The 11082-nt window shown below is 33.9% G+C and overlaps 2 protein-coding genes across 2 annotated transcripts; both read left to right on the forward strand.

Annotated features, from left to right (window-relative positions):
• Positions 1-382: 382 nt before the first annotated feature.
• LOC129299550 (very-long-chain aldehyde decarbonylase CER3-like) lies at positions 383-5366 on the forward strand. Its single transcript, XM_054938027.1, has 11 exons — positions 383-666; positions 755-975; positions 1086-1318; positions 1444-1663; positions 1776-1897; positions 1989-2245; positions 2366-2473; positions 3346-3552; positions 3983-4093; positions 4207-4380; positions 4991-5366. The coding sequence occupies exons 1-11, from the start codon at positions 616-618 to the stop codon at positions 5168-5170; spliced, it is 1884 nt and encodes a 627-aa protein (XP_054794002.1). The 5' UTR covers positions 383-615; the 3' UTR covers positions 5171-5366.
• A 3232-nt stretch (positions 5367-8598) lies between these two features.
• On the forward strand, positions 8599-10902 carry LOC129299549 (uncharacterized). The gene is made up of 4 exons (XM_054938026.1): positions 8599-8705; positions 9865-9970; positions 10445-10739; positions 10838-10902. The coding sequence occupies exons 1-4, from the start codon at positions 8599-8601 to the stop codon at positions 10900-10902; spliced, it is 573 nt and encodes a 190-aa protein (XP_054794001.1).
• Positions 10903-11082: the final 180 nt, after the last annotated feature.

The raw sequence follows: 11082 nt of genomic DNA on the forward strand, positions 1-11082 counted from the left end.
CCATTTTTTGGTAAACTGATTACTTTGGGTGTGCAATAACTGCATGAGAGTGGTCTATTCGGCACCACGAAAGAGAAAGACCATTCCAGCTGTGCCAAGTGACTTGCACTGAAGAACGCGTTGCAGGCTGCTCATCGGATCTTATTTTCTGTCTTCCTCTTAATGACCAACCGTCCATTTTATCCGACCAACCCACATCCACAGAACTACGTGATTAATATATAAATATGAAAAATTATATTATAATTATTACGCAATGAATATCAGTGAGAAGCTGATAATGGTGACTGATAGGGAGCCATAACTGTATTGGAATTGGATTTGAGCTCTACACGCCTATAAATAAATAAAAAAATCCTTACTTCAGCAAGTATGGCAAAACCTTCCACCACCCAACCACTTCTTGCTCTTTAATTTATTCTTTGCTTTGAATTGATCTTGTCCTCTTTCTATTGTTATATATTGTCTTTCTATAGATATTTATAGAGAAGGTTATATACACCGGCTTATATAGAACGTATACTAGTTTATGTGTGTGTGTGTGTGTGTAAAGTTGAATTTGATTGCTTCGATTGAGAAGTTATAAGGATACATACTGAAAGACTTCTCTGTAAAATGAGTGCTCCTTTAGCAGCTTGGCCATGGGAGAACTTGGGCATATTTAAGGTATTGCTTTGCTTTTTTAACAAATTTTGGTGGTATTAACATGCGGTTTCGTAATATCAAACTTGTTATTTTTTTTTTTCCTGGGTAGTATCTGTTGTATGGGCCATTTGTTACAAAAGTTCTGCATCAGAGGTTTCACGACGAATACATCAACTCGAGCTGGTGCCTTCATTTACTCATACTGTGCGCTCTTCGAGGTTTGGTTCATGTGCTTTGGGGCTCTTACAGCCATATGCATTTTCTGACTCGAAATCGACGAATCCTCCAACGTGGGGTTGATTACAAGCAAGTTGACAGAGAATGGGACTGGTAAATGATAAGAAATTGTAGTTTATTGAATATCGTCGAAATTGGGTTCATAGATAGATTTTGGAGCTAATGAAGTTTGTTCTGTTTTGCTCTGTTTTGTGTTTCTGCAGGGATAATTTCTTAATTCTTCAAGCATTTATTGCTTCCATGATCTTCTATATGTTTCCGTTTCTTCAAAATCTTCCTCCTTGGAACATGAAAGGTTTAATTGTTCTTCTCGCTCTCCATGTGGGAATCTCAGAGCCACTATATTATTGGGTTCACAGGAAGTTTCACAGCGATTATCTTTACAATCATTATCATTCATTTCACCATTCATCTCCAGTGCCTCAGTCATTTACGGGTAAGTAAGATGCTTCTGATTCTGTGTAGTGTATGGCCACATTGCATATCTTCATCCTCTTGAAATCTAGTTAATCATTACATATCCTCGATCTCAATCTTGTTCAACTTATTATTTTGCTTCAGCTGGAAATGCGACGCCTTTGGAGCATCTTGTTTTGACAGCAATCATTGTAATTCCGATCATTGGGACTTGCCTTTTTGGATATGGATCTGTAGGATTGATATATGTCTACTTGTTGATGTTTGATTTTCTGAGGTGCTTGGGCCATTCCAATGTTGAAATTGTTTCACATCATCTGTTTGACAAATTTCCCTTTCTGCGATACATGCTATATACACCCACGTAAGTTTACTTTTTCTGCTTTGCATCATTTCTATGGCCAAAAATCTTCAATTTTACATCCATATGTCTGGTAGATATGCATATATTTACTTGTTCTTTTTGTGTTATGCAGATACCACAGCCTGCACCATACTGATAAGGACACTAATTTCTGCCTCTTCATGCCTCTTTTTGACTTACTGGGCAGCACGCTCAACAACAAATCGTGGGAATTGCACAAGGAATTAAGTTCAGGTTGGTGCAATTGGTTTTATATTGATAAAAATGGTTTCATCTTAATTTCAGACATTCTTATGTGAAACTTGAATCTGTGTTATTAATATAGGAAAATCTGGGAAGGTGCCAGATTTTGTTTTCCTGGCTCATGGAGTGGATGTGGCATCCTCTTTGCATTGTGGCTTTGTGTTTCGATCATTTGCTTCTTTGCCATACACAATGAGGATCTTCATAGTTCCAATGTGGCCAGTTGCTCTTATGGTTATCTTTGTCATGTGGGCTTTCTCCAAAACCTATTTGCATTGTTTCTACAACCTCAGAGGTCGACTCCACCAGACATGGGTGGTCCCTAGGATTGGTTTCCAGGTAGATTTGAGAAATTTGTCTTCATTTTCTTTACTTACTATGAATGACGCACAGGATAAAATAAAAATGAAGATTTCTTGTTCCTTCTTAAAAATTAATTGTATTGTGCTATTTTCACAGTATTTCTTACCGTTTGCTGCTAAGGGCATCAATAGCCACATTGAGGAAGCAATCATCAGGGCAGATAGAATTGGGGTTAAAGTCATCAGCCTCGCCGCCTTGAACAAGGTTTGAATTTTGAACTTGCATTACATATACAATCATACATACATATATATATATATATATATACATATGCATACATATACTTATTAGATCTTAATTAAATGGATTATGGTGTTCTGTGGGCATGGTTGTTGAGGGTTTTAATGCTTTCTAAGCTAGATCTAAATATCTGGCAAGATCAGTACCCGTGGTTCAAAATCCAATAAAGGAGCATGGATCTGTCAATTTTGGAGTCAAATCCAAACTGTTCTGTGAGAGACAAATATCTCTGTAAGAGATATGGAAACCAAACACACCTGCATTGCACAAGAGTCCAAACAAAGAAAAACTCGTTTAAAGAAAACTTTATTTGGTCCTTGCTGCTCTGAAACAAGAGAAAGGATCTTCCAGAAATTTGTACTGACATGTTCATCAATTTTAAAGACAAAGGCATATGACAGGTAGACTAGAAATGTGTGTAAGAATTTATTTAAAAAAAAAAAGAAATGTGTTTAAGATTCATTTTTCCTTTCATCCGCTATTTTGTTTCCCTTTCCTCAAAATGTACAGAAAAAAATTGACAAAAAAAGTACAGATGATTCAAGAATCTTAAAGTAAGGTGAGAAATACAAAGTGAGCCTGAGTTTTAAATGGACAAGAAAATAAGCCATTGCATTCAATGAAACAACGGATCTAGGAGCCGAGAGTACCTCCACATTTAAGTGGTTGTAACTGCACACAGAGCATCATTCAATGAAGTATTGTTTTGATGTGCAACATTCAATCCTACTGTGAAGTATGTGTATATACATAGAGTAACATTAACTGACCTTTCAAATGGGACTTTTGCTTCCACATTTTGCAAACTCTAACCCATTTATATTGACTTTGTACAGAATGAATCTCTGAACGGCGGTGGTAAGCTTTTTGTGGACAAACATCCAAACCTTAGGGTTAGAGTTGTTCATGGAAACACTCTTACCGCTGCTGTCATCCTCAATGAAATCCCTCAACATGTCAATGAGGTCTTCTTAACTGGTGCTACTTCTAAGCTTGGAAGAGCAATTGCTCTCTACCTTTGCCGAAGAAAAGTCAGAGTCCTGGTAAGTACCACCATATCATATTATTTATTATGTTATACTATCTGCGTTTTTTTTTTTTTTTGACCCGAATACTCTCTGTTTTAGGTGTATTAAAATATAGAGAACTACTTCATGCTGATGTCTGACATCGAATTTATTTCACTACCTACTCAGTTGTTAGAAAGTAACCATAATAAATTATGTAAGACATGATGAGATCGCCAACCCATACGGACAGTCCATGTTCCTGTGTACTAGTTTACACCAGTTCATGCATGTATGTGCAGCGTTTCATAGTAATTATTACTTCTTTCTTCAAGCTATTCATATGGGTCGTGCAATTCATATACCCTACCACACCAAATGTAATAAGGCTTGTTGTTGTTCTGTGGAAACATACCACTAACGATCCAATTAACACTAAGTGGGGTTGCTATAATTATTGTTGCAGATGTTGACTTTTTCATCGGATCGTTTTAAGAGCATCCAAAGGGAAGCCTCCCCAGAACATCAAAGCTATCTTGTCCAGGTCACAAAATACCAAGCAGCACAACACTGCAAGGTATAAAATATAATTGGTTGAAGCGAACTTGACTCAAGTTTAACATTCTCAGAATTAGTACAACCATCAAAACACAGCACAAAGCTTGCTTGACAATTTATATGATATTGCAGACATGGATTGTTGGAAAGTGGATCACGCCAAGAGAGCAAAGCTGGGCACCAAGTGGAACACATTTTCATCAATTTGTTGTTCCTCCTATATTACACTTCAGAAGAGACTGCACTTATGGTGATCTAGCTGCCATGAGAGTGCCCGATGATGTGGAAGGTCTTGGATACTGTGAGGTAAGCAGCGAGACCCTCATATCAGTTATTTAACTCTTACATAAACTTGGTCCACAAAAGACTTGACATATCAAGCCATCTATTTATAACTTGAAAAACAAAGACATGGTACAATCCATTGACTCGTATTTGTTAATATTAGTATCTCAATTCATATAAGTCAAATAAGATTAAATAAAGTAACATGCATACCTGAAGAATCTATGACTGATTGTGATTCTTCGATTATCTTGAGTATAGGTAGACTCACAACCTACTATATTCTCGTAGTTTGCAGAGAGTACAAAGATAATGGAGAAAGTGGAAAGTATTGTGTGTGTTAATTATCGACTTATATAGATCAGATCAATAACCGCTTTAATAAATAAATAAATTAATTAATCTGACATTATCCTTGATTTAGTCAATTAAGAGATAGAGAATAACTAATAACTATTGGGTCTTTGCTCATTGGGCTGGTCCATCTATCACAGTCCACACAAGATCATAAAAACTAATCCATCCGGGCTTATCAATTAATGCAAATCTACAAATATTTATAAATATTCCAACAGTATTAACATGCCTAATATATGTTTTATGGGGTTTTTTGTAACTGGGTTTTATGCAGTACACGTTGGAAAGAGGAGTAGTGCATGCGTGCCATGCTGGAGGAATGATTCATAGTCTTGAAGGCTGGACTCATCATGAAGTGGGAGCCATAGACGTTGAGAGGATTGATGTTGTGTGGAAAGCAGCACTCAAACACGGTCTAAGACCAGTCTCCACAAAGCCAACTCTGAAAAATTAATCTCTCTCTCTCACTCTCAATCATAAGATGATGGAGATATTGCTTAACTTTGAAGCTAAGGAACATTTTAATTAATGCGCATGGCTCTCTTTTCTGTTTTGGATGGCTATAATTAATTTGATATAGTTCAACTTTATAATGTTTTTATTTATATACTGTCATTGATGTTATGATATATAAATGTTTACATGTCCAAGTAGTACCTAATGAAGCGAAACGGGAAAGTTCCCTTAGTTTTGTGTTGCTTCTTTTGATCAAGCCTGATACTTATTAAACTAATCAACACTGTTTTCACTAATCTTCTCTAGTCATGAATATCCCAGAAAGAAAAGAAGCAATTTTAATTGGGGATCTATGTCAAAAGCAGCAGAAACATGTTTGTGCTTTTACAACAATGTGAATATATAGTTCTTTCCGTCATATTCATCTCCAATAAAAAGACTAATATTATAAGTTCAAGTTAGGAGAATTCATCCAAAATAGTAGCTTGTTAAGTATTTTCCTAGATTATAGCCATACTGAATTATTATTTCGATATCGACACCCATTTTTCATGATTTTTGGAGCAAAAAATAAGAGTTTTTTTTTAACCATTGTAATGGCAATATGTAAAATCATTGTTAAACTTTAGGAAGAAAAATAAACAAGTAGATAATTATGTATTTTTAAATTAAACATTGTTATGCATATTAATAATGGAAGTCTCAAACTGACTATGATTACTGAATTAGTTAAAATAAAAATAAAATGATCTAGATTTATAAGTGAAAAATGTTATAACTAAAATGGGCAAAATATCATAATTCATGTCACTTGCATGTAATTTCTCCTGTAGATGTGCACCTCCTTAAATGTATATATTTGGCCCAACCATTGAGCACAAGTCCTTCTTTGTCATTTTTAAAGAAGTTAAAAAGGCAAAAATATTTATGTAACGTTTTTTTTTTTAAGAGCATCAATATCATCAAGCGGAGAAAGATACAAATATACCTTATTTTAATTTAATGAGTGCGACTGTGCCACAATGGTTGTAGAAGGTAAACGCTTGTTATCCTCTTTTGACAGTTATTGCCACGTGTCACCACTTGTTGCCAAATCAGCCGTTAATTGATTTTTCTTGCCCTTTAACGTGTCCTCCACACCTTCTCTATCCTCTCATTCATCTCCCCCCTGTCCCCGGCTCTCCGCCCATTCCCTTGCCCTCAACGGATGTGCATCGTGTGCAGTGGTAACGGTGAAATAGATGAAAAATAGGCTCATCTTATTTATTCATTTTATCTAATGATTAAAAAGAAAATACGCATAAAAATGTTTTGTTATATGCAAAACACTTAATCTTTTTTAATAAAAAATTACTTCACAATTTAGATTCTAAAAAGTTATTAAAAATTCAATTTATTTTATTTTAAATATTCTGAGGAAATCGTTCCTACTCTACCTGATGAAATTGGATATCGTTCTTCCGCACGTGTCTCTTCCTTAATGTTATACCCACACACACACACACTTTTAACTTTTATTAATAATATTCACTACTTTCCTGAAAAAAAAAAAAACATATTCTTGAAAATCTTTTTTTTTCCCCTGCTGCCTTATCCTCTTTTGGCACCCTTTTCTAGTTTGATTTCATCGTCTTCCGTTATGTGCTGTAACCTCTTCTATATTTTTCTTTATTTTTTAGGTTTTATTGTTAAAATATAGTATAGGTACCATCTTTGTAAAATATTTAAATTAAATTTTTTATATAATTTTTTAAGATTTAAACTGAGAAGTGAGATATTTTATGTTAAAATAAAAAATAAAAAAGGATTTTTTTCCCCGGAAAAATAGTGAATATTATTAATAAAAGTTAAAAGTAAATATATACAAAACATTAAGGAAGAGACACGTGCAGATGAACGATTTCCAATTGCATTAGATAGAGTGGGAACGATTTCTTCAAAATATTTAAAATATAATGAATTAGTTTTTTTTTAATTTAGTTTGTGAAGTATTTTTTAATTATAGAAAAAGTTTGAGTGCTTTATAAATAATAAAGCTTTTTATGCGCTTATTTTTCACCAACCATTAGATAAAATGAATGGATAAGATGAGCTCACTTCCCATCTTCTTTACCATTATCACTGCACATGAGCATTTGCGTTCGGTGCGTGCTCATTAACTCCCGATCCTTCATTTTAATCTAAATTAATTCCTACTGTTCATTTAAATTAATTTTTAACTATTTTTAATATTATATTTATTAATATAAAAAAACATAATTTTTTAAATTTTAATAAATTTATTCATTATCAAAACTAATGCAAGTTTAATCTAACAATCTAATTTAATTATAAAAAATTTATAATTTTACAATTTAACTATTCAAATAAATTTTGAACAGTTTAAATATAATTTAAATAATTTAATTTAATATTAAAAAATTTTACAAATTAACCATTTAATGTACTTTAAATAATTTAAATTTAATATTAAAATTTTTTATTTTAATAAACATAATATTAAAAATTAACTTAAATAAACAGAAGAGATGAATTTGGTTGAAATGGAGCGTCAGAATTGTTACTAGTGTCGGTGAGCGCCGAATGCATGCGGGCGCCTGCACGTGATCCCCTCAACTATTTCACTCCCCCCATAGGCCACATCGCCGGCGCCATCTTCACTCACCGGCGAAATGTTCACCGTTAGATCCATGGCTGAAGAAGGCGAGTTACCATGACCAGAATTTCGGTGCCACCTTCACTAATTACTTCGATTCCGATCTGGCCCAATTAATTAGTGAGTAGGAAAATTATTCCGATCCCCGTCAGCCAACCCAACTTGGTCTTCTTTTTGTTCTCTTCCTTCGTGCCATAGTGCAGAGTACACTTCAAACACATAACTTGTTCTAAAATGCAGAGTACCCTTAAGATTCAGAGCCAAAAAGTTCCCCGGTTCGGCCCCGTGTGCATGTAACGGTTGTCTAGTTCCGCAGGGGGAGATGCTGAAGAAGCGCTCGGTCAGCAAAGAGATATTGAGGAGGTCTCTGATGCCGCCGCCACGGCGGTTCGGCTTCAAGTCATTGAATATCCAGCCAACTCCGAGCAGGCTCTCTCGGATTTCTACGGCTTAGCCCCTTTTTTTTTCTTTTTCTTTTTAAATTTCTATATCCGGTGAAGTGAAATTAGTCTTGGATTGTTGTACAATTTGAGTTTCAGTATTCACTGAAATTAACTGGATGACCCTCTATTCTTTCTTACCCTTTTCTTAGAATTTTGAAATTGGGTATTTCTTAATCTTGCAGGACCATTTCCCAGGTTTCAGATCTGCTAAATTGTAGTGTATGTTTTTCCCGTTCTCGCCGTTATTCTAGTGCTGGGTTTTAGAGACGAAAAAAGTAATGATTCAGCTGCACTTCTAGTCTGAGAGAGTTGTTATTGGAAAAGCACATGGTGGCTTCATGGCGTGTAAGGAAATTGAGGAGGAGGAAGATGAAGAGCGGAACAGGGGATAAAACAGGGGGTGGTTCGAGGGAGAGAATGAGAGGACAGAGAAGGTCTATAGGACCCGTAGAAGGGAAATAAAAGTCGATGGCTGATTTCCCAACAATTGGCAAGCGATTACCGTCAAGGAATATTATCGGACGTTTAACTCCTCAACGGATTTTGATACAGTTGTACTCATAAATAAAGTTACACATAATTCTTCTGAATTTTAAATCATACATAAATATGCTTTAATTTTTTAAATTTAATAATAAACTCTTTTCAGCTTTTAAGTTATTGTAAATAATTCCTAACTATTAATTATATATCTCATTAAATTTTATTTTTTATAAATTTAAACCCTCAAACTTTAATTGATATATGAATAATCTTCTTAAATTTTAAATTATATGTAAATAATTAATGTATGAAATTAATCACATAGTTATTTTTTATCTGCATAAATATAAGAGTTGGGGTTCATTGTAAAGTTTTAAAAATTAAAAAAAAATTGTGTATGTATAATTTAAAGTTTAAAGAATCATGTATAACCTAACCTTAAATAAACGTTAGGATCACTCTTGTATCTTCCTCCACTTAATGATAGTGCCTCTAAAAATTTCATAATTATTTTTACCCCTTATCTTTTTTTTTTCAAAGTTTAAGTATATTACTCTTTTCCATTATATTTATAAGTTATTTTTAATATATTTTACAAAACTAAATAAAATCTTAAACCAATTATATTTAAAAATTTAATAAGTTTGTAATTTGATCCTATTATATATATAGATATATATATGTTAATAATGTATTTTCTCTCCAATATTGAATGGAAGATAAAAAAAAAAGAAAGAAATTTGTAATAAAAAATTAATAACATACTCATTCAATCTTATTTATAGGGCAAAAAGATAATGATATTTTTTGTTTCATTTATAAGTTACAGAATTAAATTTTCTTCACAAACTTCCCTTCTTATCCTTCAATAAGAGAGAAAATATATTATTAAATTATATATATTTATAGGGATAAAATTGATAATTTATTAAATTTTTTAGATAGAGTTAATAATATTTAAAAATTTTTTTGATATCAATAAAATATTAAAATATATTAAAAATGATTTGTAAATAGCATGTGGTTTTAAAATAGTATTAGATGGCGGAGTAATTGATATTTATAATCATCTCATAAATTTTGGGAGGCTGATGACGCCAACGTTTGCAGCTTGCGGGTTGCAGCAGATTCAATTGAATCACTCAACACAATAACTCAGCAATCATCATTCAGATTTTCATACTGTGGATCAAATGAACTTTTTATGGTGTGTTTGGTAAGAGAAGTGGAGAAGAGAGGTTTGATGTTACCTCAAAGTAGGAGGAGAAGAGAGAACAAAAAATTATATATAATTTTATCTTCATTTTTTAATATTGAAATATTGAAAAAGTGTATATGTATTTTTTAACCTAATCACCATGATCATATTGGTCAAGGTATGAAAAATTTATCCCTCCTTTTTCAATTCGTTCAATTTGATAAAAAAATGTTTGGAAGGGGGGAGATTTAAAAAAAAAAAAAATCTCCCCTCTCTTTTAATTTTTCAAATCAAATAAGGGGAGGGGGGCAGATCTCTCCCCTCCCGTCTAACCAAACATGCTGTGAAGAAAACATTGGGCCAAAATATGCATGTAGCACAGGCTACCATTTTGGGTCAATGACTTATTGGGCTTTTAGTGTGCCTCTCTGCAGGCCCGTGTGACCTCGAGCCATAAAGTAAAATGACACGTGACACTGGTTGTTTCTGAAGACGACACGAGTTTCCTTCTGGAACCTCTTTGTAACCGCCACAACGGCGGAACTTCATTCTCTCCTGAACAAGTCATCATCGCATTTTCGGTTTCACACCGAGGCAGGTCAGGAAATGGAGAACAGAGCACGCCTTCGAGTTCACAAGACCAAAGGTTTCAAGAGCGGGAAGAAAAAGCATTTGGTGAAAAGGGTCGTTGATTACCTCAAATCCGATACTTTCCTGTATGCTCCTCTGCTCTCTAGTGTGCCCCCTGATTTTCGCTCGCTTGATACTCTCCATTCCTCTGATAGAGGTTGGTTTATTACATAAAGCTCTTTCTTTTATACTTGATTAGGGTTGGGCTTTGTTTAATATAACGTGTTTTTTTTTTTTTTTTTTCAAATGAGACAGTAGTCGAATTTAAAAAACCCGTCATAGAAAACAAGCCGTTTCTGGAGGAGCTTGGGATTATGTGAGATCTGATGTTTTTATGTATGCTCCTATAGCTGGTCCTCCTCCTTCGCTTCAAGGTATGCTTGTTTCTTCCTATTTATGCATACACTTGCAGAATATCTTGGTTGGCTAGCTGGTGACACATTTTCTGCTGCTCTGAAGTATAATAATATAGTTATTAGCTTCGTGTAACATGACCTTTT

The sequence above is a fragment of the Prosopis cineraria genome, unplaced genomic scaffold (genome assembly GCF_029017545.1).
Source record: "Prosopis cineraria cultivar Desert tree isolate PC_DT_omini unplaced genomic scaffold, ASM2901754v1 PC1201, whole genome shotgun sequence".
In the NCBI taxonomy this organism is placed as follows: Eukaryota; Viridiplantae; Streptophyta; class Magnoliopsida; order Fabales; family Fabaceae; genus Prosopis; species Prosopis cineraria.

What these genes read in the sequence shown, in the direction of transcription:
- LOC129299550 (XM_054938027.1), top strand. Translation starts at nt 616, where the DNA reads ATGAGTGCTCCTTTAGCAGCTTGGCCATGGGAGAACTTGGGCATATTT. An exon ending in AGTGCCTCAGTCATTTACGG is followed by an intron (nt 1,319 to 1,443) that starts GTAAGTAAGATG and finishes ATTTTGCTTCAG; the next exon opens with CTGGAAATGCGACGCCTTTG. An exon ending in GAAGAAAAGTCAGAGTCCTG is followed by an intron (nt 3,553 to 3,982) that starts GTAAGTACCACC and finishes TTATTGTTGCAG; the next exon opens with ATGTTGACTTTTTCATCGGA.
- LOC129299549 (XM_054938026.1), top strand. Translation starts at nt 8,599, where the DNA reads ATGGTGGCTTCATGGCGTGTAAGGAAATTGAGGAGGAGGAAGATGAAG. An exon ending in AACTTTTTATGGTGTGTTTG is followed by an intron (nt 9,971 to 10,444) that starts GTAAGAGAAGTG and finishes TTGTTTCTGAAG; the next exon opens with ACGACACGAGTTTCCTTCTG. An exon ending in TCTCCATTCCTCTGATAGAG is followed by an intron (nt 10,740 to 10,837) that starts GTTGGTTTATTA and finishes CAAATGAGACAG; the next exon opens with TAGTCGAATTTAAAAAACCC.